We start from the raw sequence: 20,260 nt of genomic DNA, 5'->3' as shown, positions 1-20,260 counted from the left end.
TCTTACGTGTGTGGTAAGCACACATTGCCAACATCCATTGGATCATAGAAAAAGCAAGAGTTCCAGAAAAGCGTCTGCTGCTGCTGCTAATTCGCTTCAGTCGTGTCCGACTCTGTGCGACCCCATAGACAGCAGCCCACCAGTCTCCCCCATCCCTGGGATTCTCCAGGCAAGAACACTGGAGTGGGTTGCCATTTCCTTCTCCAGTGCGTTAAAGTGAAAAGTGAAAGTGAAGACGCTCAGTCGTGTCTGACCCTTAGCAACCCCATGGACTGCAGCCTACCAGGCTCCTCTGTCCGTGAGATTTTCCAGGCAAGAGTACTGGAGTGGGGTGCCATTGCCTTCTCCAGAAAAGCATCTACTTCTGCTTTATTGAGTACGCCAAAGCCTTTGACTGGATCACAACAAACTGTGGAAAATTCTTAAAAGAGATGGGAATACCAGACCACCTTACCTGCCTCCTGAGAAATCTGTATGCAGGTCAAAAAGCAACAGTTAGAACTGGACATGGAACAACGGACTGGTTCCAAATCGGAAAAGGAGTATGTCAAGTTTATTGTCACCCTGCTTCTGTGTGAAATGCCGGGCTGGATGAAGCACAAGCTGGAATCAAGATTGCTGGAGAAATATTAGTAACCTCAGATATACAGATAACACCACCCTTATGGCAGAAAACGAAGAAGAGCTAAATAGCCTCTTGGTAAAAGTGAAAGAGAAGAATGAAAAAGCTGACTTAAAACTCAACATTCAAAAAACAAAGATGATGGCATTCGGTCCCATCACTTCATGGCAAGTAAATGGGCAAACAATGGAAACAGTGGCAGACTTTGTTTACTTGGACTCCAAAATCACTGCAGATGGTGACTTCAGCCATGAAATTAAAAGACGTTTGCTCCTTGGAAGAAAATTATGACCAACCTAGACAGCATATTCAAAAGCAGAGACATTACTTTGCAGACAAAGGTCCATATAGTCAAAGCTATGTTTTTTCCAGTAGTCATGTATGGATGTGAGAGTTGAACTATAAAGAAAGCTGAGCACCAAAGAATGGATGCTTTTGAACTGTGGTGTTTGAAAAGACTCTTGAGAGTCCTTTGGACTGCAAGGAGATCAAACCATTCAGTCCTAAAGGAAATCAGTCCTGAATATTCATTTGAAGGACTGATGTGAAAGCTCCAACACTTTGGCCCCCTAATGTGAAGAACTGACTCATTTGAAAAGACCCTGATGCTGGGAAAGATTGGAGGAGGAGGAGAAGGGGACAACAGGGTGAGATGGTTGGATGGCATCACCACCTCGATGGACATGTGTTTGAGTCAGTGGACATGAGTTTGAGCAAGCTCTGGGAGTTGGTGATGGACAGGGAAGCCTGGTGGGCGGCTGTGCATGGGGTTGCAAAGAGTCAGACACCGACTGTGTGACTGAACTGAACTGAAGCACACACATAAAACAGTGTTTTGGCAGGTTGATTAGAAATACTGAGGAATTCTGGGCAGACTTAGGCATTTGGTCTATGAATGCAAGTCTTGGTGGTGGTGGTTTAGTCGCTGAGTTGTGTCCGACTCATGCGACCCCATGGACTGTAGCCTTCCAGGCTCCTCTGTCCATGGGGTTCTCCAGGCAAGAATACTGGAGTGGGTTGCCATTTCCTTCTCCAGGGGATCTTCCTAACATAGGAATCAAACCCTGGTCTCCTGCATTGCAGGCAGATTCTTTTCCAACTGAGCTACAAGGGAAGCATTTTTCCAGTCTGGTGAGGTTTTGCATGACCCAGCCCCTGAATCCTGTTGCTTCTTACCTGCTTTGGAGTCTTCCAACGTCAGGGGTATTTGATGAGAAGATGGTGGGTTTGGCAATAAATCAGAAATAAAATACTAGAAAGAGACATAGGGACTTTCCAAACCTATAAGGGTGTTTTTTTAAAATAAGCAAAAACAAGGAAGTAAAAATAAAAACTCCTGAAAGTAATCAGAAAACAACACAGGGTGAAGTTTCTTAGAGTAGTATTTAGGACTTTTTTTTCCTTCTTGTTTAGTTGCGTCTCTGAAAATAGTTGTTTTCTGTATTGACTGTCCTCCTATGGAGGAATTTTTTTTTTTTTAAATTATAGCAGCTCTATTTAGCTGTGTTGAGTCTGGCACACAGGATCAACATTGCATTAGGCAGATCTTCTGTTACAGAGCACTGGCTTCAGCAGTTAAGGGCTCGTTTGCTCTGCTGCCTGAGGGGTCTTAGTTCCCCTGCTAGGGATCAAACCCGAGTTCCCTGCATTGCAGGAAGGATTCTTAACCACTGGACACCACGGAAGTCCCTCACATGGAGAAATCTTAAGTCCAGAGAACATAACTAATTCTTTGTTGCCAACATTTTTCTCAAAAACAGACAAAAAAATAGAATACAGAATTCTTAAAATTTTAGTAACTTATTAAGTCAGTTTTTTTTTTTTTGCAAAAATTAGGCTTTAGATGCAGACTTGCTCAATGAGTTTTTAATTGTTGCCTAACTAAATGTATTTTAATAAAATTTTTAATGCTTTATGGATGGTTTAGCTTGTTTTTATGTTCACGTGCAGATAATTTTAGTCTGAAGAGGGAGTTTAAGCAATCCCTCCAAAGGTTTTTTTTTAATTTTGCATGTGTGGTGAGGGAAACTCCTGCATGTTGAATGGGACAGAACAGAGCTGCATGTTGGATGTTGCCCCAGAGAAGGGACATGTCTGTCCTGGCCGCTTTTAGTGCCATGCTGCTGCTGCTGATAAGTCACTTCAGTCGTGTCCAACTCTGTGTGACCCCATAGACAGAAGCCCACCAGGCTCCCCCGTCCCTGGGGGAGACAAGAACACTGGAGTGGGTTGCCATTTCCTTCTCCAATGTGTGCAAGTGAAGTCGCTCAGTCGTGTCCGACCCTTAGCACCTTGCAAATATTGGGCATTTCACTCAGGTAACCTTTTCTTGTCCTCAGAGCCTGAAGAGAGTAAATGGAAGGGGTTGGTATAAGAATCATCTCGGACTTCCCCCATCCCCCTGTGCTCACCCAGCTTCCCCCCCAGCACCCTTTGTCTGCAGGCTGCAAGCCCAGGTTTAAATCTGCTTTCCCACACACAGCAGGGGCCTTCCAAAGACCAGACTTTTGGTAATCACTCTTCTCTAGTGGCTGTCTTCATAATTCCTATTCTAGTTTTTAAAACTGCTTGCTTTTGTGTTCGCTCAGCAAATAGTTATTCACTGCCTACTCTGCCTGTTGTCGACGTAATTTAGGTGGGCTTGTGTGATTGTTTTTGGCCATTAGACCAGTTTTATCCTAGTCTCGTGTGCTTGTATTCCTTTCTGGAACTCCACCTCTTGCCTTCCAGAAACACAATATCTCCCTGGTCTGCCTCTTTCTGACACAGTTTAACCTGTATCCTCTTCCTTTGCCACACTCTGCTATGAGAGCTGGAGATAACAGGGGGTGGGTGGGGGCGTGGGCAACTGGTGGACTTTCAAAGATTATTATAGGCATTGAGGTTTCTAAAGAGATATCTGCAAGACTGCTTTAGGAACAACATAGCCAATGGGCCTGATAGACCATGGTGGGCAGTGACCACCTTTGCTTTCCCCTCACATCTGTCTGCTGGGCACGGGATTTTTCCTTCACCTCATATGTCTCTGATCTCCTGTAGCACGTAATCACCTCCAGTACTCAGAGCAGTTCTTTCTGAGGATTTTCATGTTGTCACACACACACACACACACACAGTGGTAAGGTTTGTGTGGAGGGTGCTGCAGGCAGGAACCCCACTGAGCCAGAGCCTGCATCCCAGCCCAGATTGGGGAGGGGTTTGGGGGAGCACTTATATCCACCTTCCTGTAACCTGGCTGCTGAGTTTGCTGTTGAGACTTTTCACCTTGCTTTGAATACTTGGGAGCATTAAAAGCTCAGATGCCTGGGCCACAGGTCTCATGATCTGATTTGACTGTTCCAGGATGGGGCCAGGAAGTTGGTATTTTTCACAGCTCTGCGGGTGATTCTCTTGTCACCTGGGCTAAGAACTTGTTTTCTAGGTGTTTTCTTCACCACTTGTCATCTGCTACAACAAAAGAAGGTAGAAGAAAGAGCAGTGGAGCAGATTGAGGACAACTGCCTCAAGGGGAAGGGGGCTGTTCCAAGTGGAGCACGGATGAATGGAAATCAGATGTTTTTAGGACAGAGAACTGAGAGCTTTAGGTTGGAACCTTATCCATAAGAAAGAAGAAAAATGACTATATGTAAAGTGTGAAGAAAGCGGATTGCTGAAGAATTGATGCTTTTGAACTGTGGTGCTGGAGAACACTCTTGAGAGTCCCTTGTACTGCAAGGAGATCCAACCAGTCCATTCTAAAGGAGATCAGTCCTGGGTGTTCACTGGAAGGACTGATGCTAAAGCTGAAACTCCAATCCTTTGGCCACCTCATGCGAAGAGTTGACTCACTTTAAAAGATTCTTATGCTGGGAGGGATTGGGGGCAGGAGGAGAAGGGGACGACAGAGAATGAGATGGCTGGATGGCATCACAGACCCGATGGACATGAGTTTGAGTGAACTCTGGGAGTTGGTGATGGACAGGGAGGCCTGGTATGCTGTGATTCATGGGGTCGCAAAGAGTCAGACACGACTGAGCAACTAAACTGAACTGAAAGTGGGGAATGATATGCCGAAGTAGGATTTAATATCAAGTCATGGGGTTAATGGCTTCCCAGAGGGCCCAGCGGTAAAGAATCTGCCTGCAGTGCAGAAGATGGAGGTTTGATCCCTGGATTGGGAAGATCCCCTGGAGAAGGAAATGGCAACCCACTCCAGTATTCTTGCCTGGAAAATCCCATGGACAGAGGAGCGGGTGACAGTCAATGGGGTTGCTGAGAGTTGGACACGAATGAACAGTAGCATGGGGCTAAGGACGGTAAGGTTGTGGAGATGCGTCGTGGCACTGAAAGGATGAACTGAGTCTAAGGGCAGCAAACCAGTATTGGAGGGCCTGATACTCCGATGGAGCAGACAACGAAACACATAATAGTCCCTGCCTTGGTCTGCCTTAAATCCTTTATTGTGTATTAAATTTAAAATAGAGATTTATTTCTAATAATAATCCATTATTAATATAAAATAGTAAAAAAGCGTAGAGAATCCATGAGAGGCCCAATTCCCCAAGTATCTACCTATTGAGATTTTTTTGTTTGGTCTTTACTTGTCTAAGTTATTAAAAAAAATAAAAAGAGCTTATTTTAATTTATATACTCATTATAAGTGAAGTTTCATATATTTTTGACATGTCTGCAAAAGGGTCATTTGTATTTGGCCACCTTCTCTGTACATTTTTAGTTTCCAGTAGCTGTTTTTTACCAACCAGTTGACACTTAGATTTTTTGAGTGACCGCTCGTCATCTGAAAATGTAGTACTTTCATTTTTTTCTTGCTGCTTTGTCTGGGACTAAGGAGGAAGGATTGTGGACACCTTTGTCATGTTCTTGACTTGATAATGGACTGGCATGTTGGGCAGATGAGGACAAGAGATATTTCCTGGCAGGACACTTGATTTTGTTGAGAGGCTAAATCCACTCATATAACAGGCATTTGCTAGTTGCTTTTAGCTCTTTATCAATTCACGTGACTGACATACTTGGTTCTTAGGTTAAATAAAAGATATCTTTTGCCTTTCTTTTCCTTCCCATATTTTGCCTTGTTATGTTTAAATTATGTAATGGTTGAATTGTACATACTTGAAATCTTTTCTTCCTGAATTATCAGTATGGGGGGGAAGGGCATGCCTGTGGAATGCAGTCTTATACAATGAAGGCTCAGTTGACAGTCATCTTCACTCTCTACTTCTTAGGCTATTTTTATTAAATTCTTTTGGATGACAGTGGCATGAGCATGAAGAAAATCTTTTGGCAGGACTACTAGCTCTACCCCTGGTGGCTCAGAGGTTAAAGCGTCTGCCTCCAATGCGGGAGACCCGGGTTCGATCCCTGGGTCGGGAAGATCCCCTGGAGAAGGAAATGGTAACCCACTCCAGTATTCTTGCCTGGAGAATCCCATGGACGGAGAAGCCTGGTAGGCTATAGTCCACGGGGTCGCAAAGAGTCGGACACGACTGAGCGACTGAACGGAACGGAACTAGCTCTACAAGCAAAAGCGGTGCTTCCACCTAGTCAAGAATTGTTCAGCAATCCTCCTTTATACCAGTTTCAGTTACTTGTGGTGAACCATGGGCCACAAATATTAAATGGAAAATTCCAGAAATAAACAATTCATAAGTTTTAAATTGTGCACCGTTCCGAGTAGTATGATGAAATCTTGCTCTCTCCTGCCTGGGACGGGAATCATCCTTTTGTCCAGTGTATCCTCCTGTTAGACACTTAGTGGCTGTCTGGGTCATATGTCATCAGATCGACTGTCCTGGAAGCTCAGTGCCTTCTGTTCAAGCCACCCTTATTTTACTTCATAATGACCCCTCAAGTATAGGAGTGTTGATGCTGGCAATTCAAAGGTGCCAAAGAGAAACCTGTAAAATGCTTTCTAAGTGAAAAGGTGAAAGTTCTAGATTTAACATGGAAAGAAAAATAATCGTGTACTGAGGTTGCTAAGATCTACAGTAAGAACAAATCTTTAGCCATGAAATAGTGAAGAAAAAAGAATTCGTGCTAATTTTGCTGTTGCACCGCAGACTGCAAAAATTATGGCCACTGTGTGTGATAAGTGCTTAGTTAGATGGAAAAGACCTTTTTCATTTGTGCAATGAGATATTTTGAGAGGGAGACCACCTGCATTGAACTTTGATTACAATATGTTGTCATAATTGTCTTAGTTTATTGCTGACAATCTCTTACTGTGCCTTCTTTATAAATTAAACTTTATCAGAGAATGTATATATAGGAAAAAAATAGTACATGAAAGATAGTGAAGTTGGAGGCATCTGCTGGGGGCCTTGAAGCGTGTCCCCTGTGGATAGGAGGGACTCCTGTACTTTCAGGCCAAGATGTTTCCCCAGAATAGGAACAAGCATGTCTGCCACCCAGGCTTGGGAGAAATAAAGACCCCTGTGGGTAATCTAAGCTCTCCAAGCTGCACCCCTACTCCTCTCCCCTGCATCCTCCCAGTATGGGACATAATATACAGTAGGTGATTGTGAGTTAAATTCACTCCCTATATGAAGACATTTCTGAATTAGAATAAATAGTTCCATCTATGTGATCTTGCCTCCCCTAGATAATGGAGCTTTTGGAGACTTTTTTGTCCCCTCCTGCCACTCTCGCACCTAGAAGAGTGGTAGGCTTTTCGTTGGCATTTCTGTGATCGCCTCCTATCGTGAGCTGGATAGAAAGCAGGTTGTAAATTGTGTTGGGAATGACACTTCAGTCTAAACCCTCCTGAGATTTAATTGAAGGAAACTTAAAGCGGGCTTTGGAGATGCAGCTGTAACACAGATTCTGTAATGCAGTTGTTAAACTTCTCTTTCTTCAAGACTGCTTGAATCTAAGTCTAATTAAATTGATTCATTTCCCATCAAGATAAGACTTAAAAGCATTCTTTGTTTTATTGTGCAATTCTTCCCAACTCTTTTCTCATGAAAAGGCAAAGAGTAATTGACTAGGGGTGTATTCATCTCTAGTACCATGTTTAAGGCAGATGGGCTTTCTATTAGATTAAATTTTTTTTAACCTTCCTTTTGTTTGTTTGAAACAAGACCAAGTGTAAACTCTCCCTTGCTGGTGAAGATTTGATTAGATTTCTAAAGTCTTTCCAATACCATGGAACTTGCAGTCCACCTTGGCAATCAGTGCTAGGCTGGCTCCTCCATTCCTTGTACCCGCATCCTGCCTCACCTTTGCTTGCATTACTGCTGCTGTCATAATCTTTGGAATTATTTATTTACAATCCTTTCTGTCTTACCAGATTGTGAACTTTTTTTTTAAAATTGATGTATGTATAGTTGGCTTAGTTTCAAAATGTCCAACATAGTGATTCAGTATTTTTGTAACTTTAAATGGACTATGCCTGTGTGTATACTAAGTCACTTCAGTCATGTCTGACTCTTTGCAAACTTATGAACTGTAGCCCGCCAGTTTCCTCTGTCTATGGGTTTCTCCAGGCAAGAAAACTGGAGTGAAGAGCCATGCCCTCCTCCATGGGATCTTCCCAACCCAGGGATCGAACCTGTATCTCTTTCATCTCCTGCATGGGTTCTTTACCACTAGCATTATCTGAGAAGCCCTTAAATGGAGTATAATCTATAACAAAATAATGGCCATATTTCTCTGTGCTGTACGATATATCCTTGTGGCTTATTTACTTTATACATAGTAGGTTGTATCTCCCCACTGGTGATCACTAGTTTGTTTTCTATATCTGAAAGTTTGTTTTTGTTTTGTTACATCCATCCCTTGGAGATCAAACCAGTCAATCCTAATGGAAATCAACCCTGACTATCCATTGGAAGGACTCATGCAAAGCTTCTGTACTTTGGGCACCTGATTCGAAGAGCTGACTCATTGGAAAAGACCCTGATGCTTGGAAAGATTGAGGGCAGGAGGAGAAGGGGACGACAGAGGAAGAGATGGTTGAATGGCATCACCGACCCAATGGACATGAGTTTGAGCAAACTCCAAGAGATGGTGAAGGACAGGGAAGCCTGGCGTGCTGCAGTCCATGGAGTCTCATAGAGTGGGACTCGACTTAGTGACTGAGCAACAGTGAGTGATAACGTAGCATGTTTGTCTTTCTGTGTCTGACTTATTTGCCTTAGCACGATATTGCCTAAGTCCATCAACTTGGTTGAGTTTCATTCTATTTTGTGGCCTCGTAAGGTTGGGGGCGGGAGGAGAAGGGGACGACAGAGAATGAGATGGCTGGATGGCATCACCGACTCTGTGGACATGAGTTTGAGTGAACTCCGGGAGTTGGTGATGGACAGGGAGGCCTGGCGTGCTGTGATTCATGGGGTCGCGGAGAGTCGGACACGACTGAGCGAACTGAACTGAACTGAATGTTCTTGTATATATGTGCCACATCGTCTTTATCTGTTCAACTGTCGTTGAACACTTAGGTTGCCTCTCTATCTTGGCAATTGTAAATAATGCCGCTACGAATGTTGGGTGTATGAATTTTTTAAAATTAGCGTCTTTGTTTTCTTCAGATGTATACCCAGCTGTGAAATTTCTGGATCATGTGGTTCTGATTTTTATTTTTGAGGAACCTCCGTCGTGTTTTCATAGTGGCTGCACCAGATTGTAAACTCTTGATGGTTATATTTACCTCTGAATCCTCAGTGTCTATCACTAAACATTTAGTAAATCTTTGTATAAATAAGGCCCATGTTCCCCACTGCTTTTCTTTTTTTCCTCAAGTAGAACTAGAAGAAGAATCTTGCATTATTTTTAACACAGGATGATGAATCTATCACTGATAAGCTTGACAGTCTTCAAAGCGGAGTACCCAACCTACAAGGTCAAGGCTTAAACTCCCACTCTGTATTTGATAGTGAAAAGCCTTTCTCTCGTACCTATATTACTTTGTTTTTATTCCTCCCCTTTTCTCGATCTACTTCCCTTCTGCTTTTTGAGAGACTGTCACTTACCTTTTCTGTGTTTTAAGCTTTTCCTCTCATTTGTGATGTTTCTTCTTGGCATACCTACCCTCTGTTAAAATAAACAAACAACAACAAAAATCTCGCCTCCCTCATACCACACTTACCGCAGCACCGTGTAGTTACTCTTATTTCACAATTAAGCTTCTTAAAAAGCAGCATGAATTCACCCCGGCATTTCCTTACCTTATTTCAGTTTCAGTCCATTGTCTAGTTTCTGCACTGTGCCTTGCCTGAAATCAGCCTAAACTCAAAGACCTTTCACTCCTCCATTGCATGTGTAGTCTTCTCCTGGTCACCACCTCTGTGACCACGTTCACTTAATTATTAAATTTCAGTAATTTGACTTGGTTTGGGCTCAGCAGCTCCTATGAGGAAGTGCTAGCTTGACTGCGTGGTTTCCTGCCAAGATGACCACAGACAGCAGTACTTCCTTAGGGGATGGTGTTTTCTTGAAGGCAAAGCCCTACGGAATGTGTATTGTCCACCCTGAACCACCATAAACAGATTGTCTTCTTGAGATTATTGCCAACTTAGAGCAACCTAGTTAACTGTCTGCCTTGGCTTGATTTCTTTTCAGGGATTCTTACTAGGGGCGGGAGGGGAACTGTCTTGGAGTTCTTCCCCCAGGGATAAATTTGAAAAACTTGTCCATCAGCTTAATCAGAACAGCTTAGCAACCACAGACTGGGGCCATGATGTAAGGACGTGGTCAGACTTTCCCTTTTTAAGCTTTGTTAGTGTTTCCATTCCTTTTGTTTCATAGAACTTTAAAAATTGCAGATGTTTTGTTGTCACCGCAGGGAGCAGAGATGAGGGGGGATTTTGGAGACCTCCTACACTAAGTCTTACTTTCACTAAGTCTTCTTACACCATCTTAGAGTAGATGGTGACAGCTTATAAAATGGAAAAAAACTATTTATTTTTCTGTTGGGAGGTTGATAGTAAAGCCAATGTGAAGAACCTTCTTGTTTTAGGAGAAATAGGATTTCAGAAAACTTGTTAGCTTTCTGTTGAGATTAATTTGGTAAACCTGCTGTTTCTACTTCTGATGTAACTGTAAAGACTCCATGGTTGAGTTAGCTAATGTAGGTGGTTTAAAACTTTTGTTTTAATGTTCAACTTTCTCCCAAAACCAGCTCGATAATTGCCTTAAATTACCATGAATAGCACAAACTAAGGTGTAGAACTCTGAAGAACTCCTTGGCCTCCAGAACTTTATATAGTTGACACTTGAACAACAAAAATTTGAACTTTGTGGTTACACTTACGAGTGGAAGTTTTTCAGTAAGTAATAGTACAACGTAGCACTCAACGTTTAAAAAATTAAGATCATGCCATCTGGTCCCATCACTTCATGGCAGATAGATGGGGAAAAAGTGGAAGCAGTGACATTTTATTTTTTGGGGCTCCAAAACCACTGTGGACAGTGACTGCAGCCATGAAATTAAAAGATGCTTTGCTGCTTGGGAGAAAAGCTATGACAAACCTAGACAGCGTATTAGAAAGCAGAGACATCACTTTGCCAACGAAGGTTCATCTAGTCAAAGGTGTGGTTTTTCTAGTAGTCATGTGTGGATGTGAGAGTTGGACCATAAAGAAGGCTGAGCTCCAAAGAATTGATGCTTTCGGATTGTAGTGCTGGAGAAGACTCTTGGGAGTCCCTTGGACGGGAAGGAAATTGAACTGATCAATCCTAAAGGAAATCAACCCTGAATATTCATTGGAAGGACTGATGCTGAAGCTCCAATATTTTGGCCACCTGATGCAAAGAGCCAACTCATTGGAAAAAATCCTGATGCTTGGAAAGATTGAGGGCCTGAGGAGAAGGGGTGACAGAGGATGAGATAGTTGGATGGCATCACTGACCCAACGGACATGAGTTTTAGCAAACTCCGGGAGATACTGAAGAACAGGGAAGCCTGGTGTGCTGCGGTCCATGGGTTGCAAAGAGTTGGATACAACTGAGTGACTGAAGAACAGCAATAGAACTACATGATGTGAGGTGGGTTGAATTCATGGATGTGGAGGAACCATGTATGCTGAGAGCTGACTGTGAGTTGGATTTTCCACTGAGTGGAGGGTTGGTGCCCTAACCGCCATGTTTTTCAAGGCTCAATTGGGTATAAGTGCCCTTAACTGATTTTGATTTCAGTTCAATTGCTCAGTCGTGTCCGACTCTCTGAGACCCCTTGGACTGCAGCACTCCATGATTTCTGTAGAGCTGGCTGACTGATGGGGAAAGAGAATAACTGAGACATCTCTTTAAGTACTTACTGTGTCCTCGTAACTCAGGTTCTAATTGCGATATTTATCATGTGCCAGGTGCGGTACCAAATGCTCCACATACACATCTTAGTTGTTAAAATAACTTCATAAGCTTGGCAAGGTCCCCATTTTTCAGGTGTGCCATCTGAGTGTGGACAGGTAAATTGATCCTCGGAGGTTACATGCGGTTTAGGCTCTGGCCCGCGAATGTGGCCTTTAAGCTTGTAATTCTCACTGTTGTTCTGTTCATAGAAGTCACTGAGAACCTAAATGCTCATAATGGCAGTAGGGGTTGAGGGTAAGCCTTTGCAGAACAAAAGAGATTGGGAACTTCTTTACTCTGAACCATTTCTTTAGAGTTGACTGACATGGGAAAATGGAATTATTGAGACTTCTTCTTCAGTACTGACTGTGTCCTAGTAACTCAAGGACAAATGTAGTGTCTCGTTTTGCTATCAGCAAGTGCTTATGGGAATGATCAGCGTGTCATACTTAGGATTGCATTGTAGTGTTTTTGATTATTAAATAGTCCTCTTACCTGTGTTCCTGAGATCAAAAATTTTATCCTAGAGTGATATCTTCGAGTAATAAATGACCTACCTCAGGCATTGCTGCTCTGTTAAGATGAAAGGAATAATGACATCATAGGGGGTAGTTGCATTTTCGATAGGTCTCCATGGGACGTGAATCCATCACACACACTCTTGTCAGGGAGCACTCACATCTACCTGTCAGAGTTGTGCCTGAGTAAGCAGGGAGTCGGCATGCCTATTCCATGTTTGACAAAAATGCCCAGAAAGCAGGATACAGAGGAATTAGCAACAAGACTCAAAGTGTTCAGGGGCTCTGTTAGCTTTGCTACTGAGTAGAATGTGACCCTTTATACATCATAATTTTTCTGGCTATCACTTTCTTGAAGAGTAAAATAAGATTTTGAACTAGGTTATCTTTAAGTCTCTGTAACTGCTGAAATTCAAGATTACTTAGATATTTTTAAAAATCCTCAGAGTTCATATGCACATTTGATGAAGCTCAAATTGTGTATTAGAAGGGGTTTGTTGCATTATAACAGCAAGGCTGTTTTCTTGGCGGATGTTGGGGCTGTGCAGTCCTTAGAATTTGGCCGCATGCCTTTTCTCACCGCTCTTAGGCTGATTGCCCCTCAGTTGCGGGCTGAGACCTGCCCTCGTTCCCTAGGGCTAAACCAACATGGAACTTTGTTCTTTCATCCTGTTAGCTGATTTTTTTTTTGTCCCTGAGTTAGATCTGAATCCTTGAGCTGTAGCACTGAACTCTGGCTTTCTCTTTGCAGATCCTCATTCTTTTCCTCTGTTAAAGAAATATAGATTAAGTCCCAGCCCAGTTAGTCTACCAGTCTGCTCATCTGAGTTTCTGAGTATTACAGGGTTGTACAAGGTGTCCATAAAGTTCAGAAGCATACTTTTTTAAAGCAACTTGAAAATGCTTTTTTTTTACTTTATACATACATAGACACATGAATATTTTCCCCTTTATTTCCAGACTGTATGGATATGCTGCAGATTTTATATCACGTGATTATTTTTCTTGCCTGCATGCTCCCCCCACCCCCTTACTGCTTAGCCCACTTGCCACAAGTTTCTTATGCATCCTTTGATGCCAGTGTTCTGACTGATTCTACTTCACAGCATTTCCCTGTTGACTCTGTACACAGTTCGCCTTCAGCGGGCAGGTCAGTTCCCGGTCACGATGCCTCCACCAGTTATAAAAAGTACATTGAGGTCGTAATTGCTGTGATAGAGTTTCTGTTGTAGAACCAGTATGGTAAATAGATTCCTTGAATGACAACATCTGTGAATTGGGAGCAGCCATCAGGAGTGTTGCCTGAGCTTATCAGGAAAGTGCCAGTTCAGATGCCTACTCTGGCACAGGATGGGGGAGGTGGTGGCACACATGCCCTTATTTGCCAGTGGCCCTGGAACCCCAAAACTCTGTTATTGACTGGATTGTTTGGTTTTATAATCTTGGGGTCATGTGGGTTTTTGTACATACCCAGGTTCTATCCTGTTTGATAGTTTCAACAGCTACATGGAAAGAGTATCTCTGAATTTTACAAAAGTCTCAGAAGATTTCTTTTTTTTTTTTTTGAGACACGTGGGATCTTTGTTCCCCAAAGTATAAAAGTCTTAGTCGCTTGGTGGTGTCCAGCTCTTTGTGACACCGTGGATGGTAGCCTGCCAGGCTCCTCTGTCCATGGGGATTCTCCAGTCAAGAATATTGGAGTGAGTTGCTGTTTCCTACTCCAGGGGATCCTCCGACCGAGGGATTGAACCCAGGTCTCCTGCATTGCTGGTGTATTCTTTACCATCTGAGCCACACGGGACACCCCCTGCCCCAGGGATCAAACCCATGCCCCCTGTAGTGAAAGTGCAGATTCTTAACCATTGAACCTCCAGGGAAGTCCCAGGAGATTACTTACCAGAAGAATTAGACAATTCTTTGCTTAGCAGTAAGCACTATACTTGTCAGAAATAATGATTTCACTCCTTGGTAATAGTTTCCGAACTCTTAAGTATCTTCTAACAGAGACTGGCACCCAGCATTTGGGCCAGCTGCCTAAGAATTTTTGGAAGATCGTATTGGAAATTGCTGGTTCGCATGTATTAAGAACCTTCTACAAATTAGTGAGAAGAGACAGATAATCCATTCGAAGTATGGGCCAGTAATAATCGGTAATGTTTGTTGAGTGTGCCAGATCCTGTCGTAAGTGTTTTTAAGGGTTGTGTTGTATTAGTTGATTCTCATACTTCCCTCATGAGGTCATTATTATTATGATCCCTCTTCTGTGCCTGAGCAAGGGAGGCACAGAAGCTCATTAATTTTCCCGAGGTCACCCGGGCAGTAAGAGATGGAGCTAGGCTGTGAGCTGAGGCAGTCTGACTTGAGAGTTCATGCTTAACAACCAGTGTGTTATAATGGTCAAAGGACATTTGCATGCCTTCACAGGAAGGGAACACAAATTCACAATGGGAAGTAGAAATTACAGGGTATCACTTTTTTTTTTTCTGCTCATATTGAAGCGTGACTCTGGCAAGAATATGTCACAGGTGATATGTGCACTCATTTCCCTCCTTCCCTCCATCCCATTCATTAACTTAGGAGCATCCCTTCTATTGGTACCCAGGTGCTGTGCAGCCAGCTCCCACCCTGAGCAGAAGACCCATATACTCTGGGCCTGGGCTTCTGACCTGCAGAGCTATGTGCTAAGTAACAGGTGTTGATTTAAAGCACTAAGTTTGTGGTAATTCGTTATGCAGCAGAAGAAAATAATACAGTGAGTTTAATCTCTGTTTAAAAGGATTTTCCCCTTCCTGTCTGCTCTTGTAATTCCTCCTCAATTAACAACAAAGTTCAGAAATGTTTCCCTTATTCATTTCATTTCTGGAACATTTAAACTCTATTTTCTTTGAACCATATAGTCCTCTTGTAGCACTTTATACCAAGATTCATGTATTGTATTAGTCCTTGAGACCAATTATTGTGTCCTTTAATGTAACTCCCAGCACATAATAGATGCACAAATACACTCAGTTAATGCATAGTAGGTTCATTGTGAATGTCAGCTTAAAAATCAGACTCAAAATCCTAGAAGAAACTCATTCAATTCCCAGGATAAAGCTCTCTGTTTGATTAAAATGCCAAATAAGCATGCTTTTATTGTATTCATAAATATTAAGTGTCCAGTGTTCTTTATGATGCTAAAGACACCTTGAAAAATAGGCTTCCTTTTCTCATTGAGCTACTGTGTTCCTAAGATAAAATGAAGTGTTATTTAATAAGCAATTTTTCCTTTTTAGGCATTTTGAAAACAATTCAGTTCAGTTGCTCAGTCCTGTCTGACTCTTTGCGACCCCATGGACTGCAGCACACCAGGCCTGCCTGTCCATCACCAACTAACTCCCGGAGTTTACTCAAACTCATGTTCATTGAGTCGGTGATGCCATCCAACCATCTCATCCTCTCTCTTCCCCTTCAATCTTTACCACCTTCAATCTTTACCAGCATCAGGGTCTTTTCAAATGAGTCAGTTCTTCGCATCAGGTGGCTAGAGTATTAGAGTTTCAGCTTCAGCATCAGTTCTTCCAATGAACACCCAGGACTGATTTCCTTTAGGATGGACTGGTGGGATCTCCTTGCAGTCCAGGGGACTCTCAAGAGTTTTCTCCAACACCACAGTTCAAAAGCATCAATTCTTGGGCACTCAGCCTTCTTTATAGTCCAACTCTCACATCCATATATGAGTACTGGAGAAAACATAGCTTTGACTAGACTGACCTTTGTTGGCAAAGTAATGTCTCAGCTTTTTGATATGCTGTCTAGGTTGGTCATAATTTTTCTTACAAGGAGTAAGCGTCTTTTAATTTCATGGCTGCAATCACCATCTGCAGTGATTTTGGAGCCCCCCCAAAATAAAAAGTCTCTCACTCTTTCCATTGTTTCCCCATCTATTTCCCATGAAGTGATGGGACCAGATGCCATGATCTTAGTTTTCTGAATGTTGAGCTTAAGCCAACTTTTTCACTCTCTTTCGCTTTCATCAAGAGGCTCTTTAGTTCCTCTTCACTTTCTGCCATAAGGGTGGTGTCATCTGCATATCTGAGGTTATTGACATTTCTCCCGGCAATCTTGATTCCAGCTTGTGTTTCATCCAGCCCAGCATTTCTCATGATGTACTCTGAATAGAAGTTAAATAAGCAGGGTGACAATACACAGCCTTGACGTACTCCTTTTCCTATTTGAAACCAGTCTGTTGTTCCATGTCCAGTTCTAACTGTTGTTTCCTGACCTGCATACAGGTGTCTCAAGAGGCAGGTCAGGTGGTCTGGTATTCCCATCTCTTTCAGAATTTTCCACAGTTTGTGGTGATCCACACAGTCAAAGGCTTTGGCATAGTCAATAAAGCAGAAATAGAAGTTTTTCTGGAACTCTCTTGCTTTTTCGATAATCCAATGGATGTTGGCAATTTCATCTCTGGTTCCTCTGCCTTTTCGGAAACCAGCTTGAACATCTGGAAGTTCACAGTTCACATATTGTTGAAGCCTGGTTTGGAGAAATTTGAGCATTACTTTACTAGCGTGTGAGATGAGTGCAATTATGCAGTAGTTTGAGCATTCTTTGGCATTCCCTTTCTTTGGGATTGAAATGAAAATTGACCTTTTCCAGTCCTGTGGCCACTTCAGAGTTTTCCAAATTTGCTGGCATATTGAGTGCAGCACTTTCACAGCATCATCTTTCAGGATTTGAAATAGCTCAACTGGAATTCCATCACCTCCACTAGCTTTTTTCATAGTGATGCTTCCTAAGGCCCACTTGACTTCACATTCCAGGATGTCTGGCTCTAGGTGAGTGATCACACCATTGTGATTATCTGGATTATGAAGATCTTTTTTGTACAGTTTTTCTGTGTATTCTTGACACCTATTCTCAATATCTTCTGCTTCTGTTAGGTCCATACCATTTCTGTCCTTTATTGAGCCCATCTTTGCATGACATGTGTCCTTGGTATCTCTGACTTTCTTGAAGGGATCTCTAGTCTTTCCCATTCTGTTGTTTTCCTCTGTTTCTTTGCACTGGTCACTGAGGAAGGCTTTCTTATCTCTCCTTGCTATTCTTTGGAACTCTGCATTCAAATGGGTATATCTTTCCTTTTCTCCTTTGCGTTTGGCTTCTCTTCTTTTCACAGCCATTTTGCTTTTTTGCATTTCTTTTTCTTGGGGGTGGTCTCCTTTACAATGTCACAAACCTCTGTCCATAGCTCATCAGTAGTATGGCATAAAAAAAACCCTTTAGTTTTTCTTAATTAACCAAGTGCTACTTGATTACTGGAGGAGGCAGTGGCACCCCACTTCAGTACTGTTGCCTGGGAAATCCCATGCATGGAGGAGTCTGGTGGGCTGCAGTCCACTGGGTCGCTAAGAGTCGGACATGGCTGAGCGACTTCAGTTTCACTTTTCACTTTCATGCATTGGAGAAGGAAATGGCAACCCACTCCAGTGTTCTTGCCTGGAGAATCCCAGGGACGGCGGAGCCTGGTGGGCTGCTGTCTCTGGGGTTGTACAGTCGGACACGACTGAAGTGACTTAGCAGCAGCACCAGCAGCATTTGATTACATGCGAACTTACTGCTTAATGCAAAAACAGAAAAACAGATTTCCTTCCTATTTATAAAACTACTGAATAAAGTCGAAAAAAGTGGAAGTGTTAAGTTGCTCATTCTGCTCTTGGCAGCCCCACGGACTGTAACCCGCCAGCCTCCTCCATCCATGGAATTCTCCAGGCAAAAATACTAGAGTGGGTAGAATTCCCTTCCCCAGGGGATCTTGCTGACCCAGTGGTCAAACTCAGGTCTCCTGCTTTGCAGGTAGATTCTTTACCATCTGAACCACCAGATCAGCTCTTTTATTTATAAAACTACCGAATAAAAATTATGAAATAATTATAAGAAAAAGCAGGCCTTAAAATGTCAGATCTTTGATAGAAATTCCTGGAAACTTGAAGGGTTATTTAATGAACCATTGGAGTACTAAGGATGACCATATGCCCAGGTTAACACCTGTCGTCTTGCTGTCATTATTAATGTGAATATAAGCATCAAGTGTCTGGTGATAAGTTGTACTGTGACCCTATAATAATAGCTGGTGATATCTTTGACATGCTGTCTAATTTTAAAAAATTATTCAGGGACTTCCCTGCCAGTCCAGTGGTTAAGAATTCATGCTTCCATAGCATAGGGCGCAAGTTTGAACCCTGGTCAGGGAATCAAATCTTGGTCTCCTGCACTGCAAGGGCTTGCCTGGTATCTCAACTGGTAAAGAATCCACCTGCAATGCAGGAGACCCCAGTTTGGTTACTCGGTCTGGAAGATCCCTTGGAAGAGGGCATGGCAAACCACTCTAATATTTTTGCCTGGAGAATCCCCATGGACAGAGAAGATTGGCAGGCTACAGTCCATGGGGTCACAAAGAGTTTTACAGAACTGAGTGACTAAGCACAGCACCTGCACTGCAGGCAGATTCTTTACCGTCTGAGCCACCAGAGAAGCCCGAATAAAGCCAGTAAGAGCTTTTAAAGTTGTTCAGTTGAGCTTTGTCTTTTAATCGTGGCCAGGTCAGGGAGCAGAATTACAACTTCCCTCTGGCACCCCCTCCCCCCCATATGACTCCCCACCCTTGTTTAGCCTTTGGCAGTTGGATGCTGAACCAGATCCCTGTGGCACTCACAAATGGGTTTACTCAGTGACACCTGATTGTTTTACAGGGAACCTGGAGCTTTACCTTTGGTGGACGTTTGAGGCATTGTTTTAAGCAGGTACCCTTGTGATTACACATCATCTGTCTTCCAAGTGAAAGGTGGTTGAGATTTTTCTATGGGTTTTGGCAACGTAAAGGGAAAGGCGCTAGCCTCCCTGTGTGCGGGGCTGGGATGGGCCAGACAGGAAGCCTGACCCCAGTCATGTAGCATCGAGAGAGGCTGCAGGAGAGGCAGGCAGCCCTCCACTCTTAGGAAATGACTCTTTCACAACCCCCTCGGTGGATATACACTGAACCTCACTTGTTTACTTTTTCTTTCCTTCCAAAATTCTGTTGAAAATGACAGAAGAAACATGAAAATATGAACAGACCCATAACTAATGGGGCTGAAAACTGAGAAAGGTGCTGCAGCACTCCAGGCGCACTGAGGATGCAGTGGAATAAATAAAACAGATGGGATCAGATTGATGGTGAGACTGCACGGCACGGGGACTTACAACCCAACAGAGACAGAAGAGGGAGTAACTACACACATGAAATTTTCTTCACAGGATCCTGGAAGATTCCCAAGACTTGAAACTCCAGGGAGGGGCAGCAGCAGGGGTGAGGAGAGTGATGGCCAGGAAGGAATAGCTCTGAACCAGCTCTCGTTGAGTTTGACTTGGTGGTAGGGTTTGCCTCTGCAGCAAAGCCCTTTAGCGGAGTTCTGAATAAGCTGGGAGATTTGTCCAGGCAGAATACCGGTAGCTTACTGTAGCCAGAAGTTGAAGTTTTCGTCATTGGGGACCCCAGGTTTGTGTCCCTACCTTCCAAGGATTATTAGACTTTGTGCCTTGAGATGAATGCTTTTTGCTCAACTCCCTTTCCTGCTTGTTCCCCATTATTTTCATATGTGCTCAAGAAACCGTCTGCAGTGGGGAATCTGCATTGATCCAGACCATTTGTAAAGATGAGCAAGCAACCACGGGTCATCAGGCATGCAAGAGGAAATCAGCAGGATGATGAAGAAGTTAATACGGGAAACTTTTAATTCCTAGTCTCAGACCCAAGAGAAGGACAAATCCAGAAAGCAACAGCTGTTGAGGGAAAGGAGTTGTTGAGAAA

The 20,260-nt window shown here is 43.1% G+C and overlaps 1 protein-coding gene across 3 annotated transcripts in view; it reads left to right on the top strand.

The window, feature by feature from the left end:
• Window positions 1–20,260, top strand: part of ADGRA3 (adhesion G protein-coupled receptor A3) — a 138,916-nt gene that overhangs the window by 6,736 nt on the left and 111,920 nt on the right. Inside the window, exon 1 of one of the 3 annotated variants that reach the window (XM_055433955.2) lies at window positions 7,701–8,707. The exons of the other annotated variants lie outside the window; for them this stretch is intronic. Within the exon in view, the coding sequence (XP_055289930.2) occupies window positions 8,664–8,707 (44 nt within the window). The 5' untranslated portion in view covers window positions 7,701–8,663. Of the gene's footprint in view, window positions 1–7,700; window positions 8,708–20,260 lie in introns of those variants that run through there. 3 annotated transcript variants of the gene reach the window in all.

This window comes from Moschus berezovskii, chromosome 5 (genome assembly GCF_049115385.1).
Source record: "Moschus berezovskii isolate FMDL1 chromosome 5, NW_MosBer_1.0, whole genome shotgun sequence".
Lineage (NCBI taxonomy): Eukaryota > Metazoa > Chordata > Mammalia > Artiodactyla > Moschidae > Moschus > Moschus berezovskii.
Note: the sequence above shows the minus strand (reverse complement) of the source record. Positions and strands in the feature narration are given on the sequence as shown.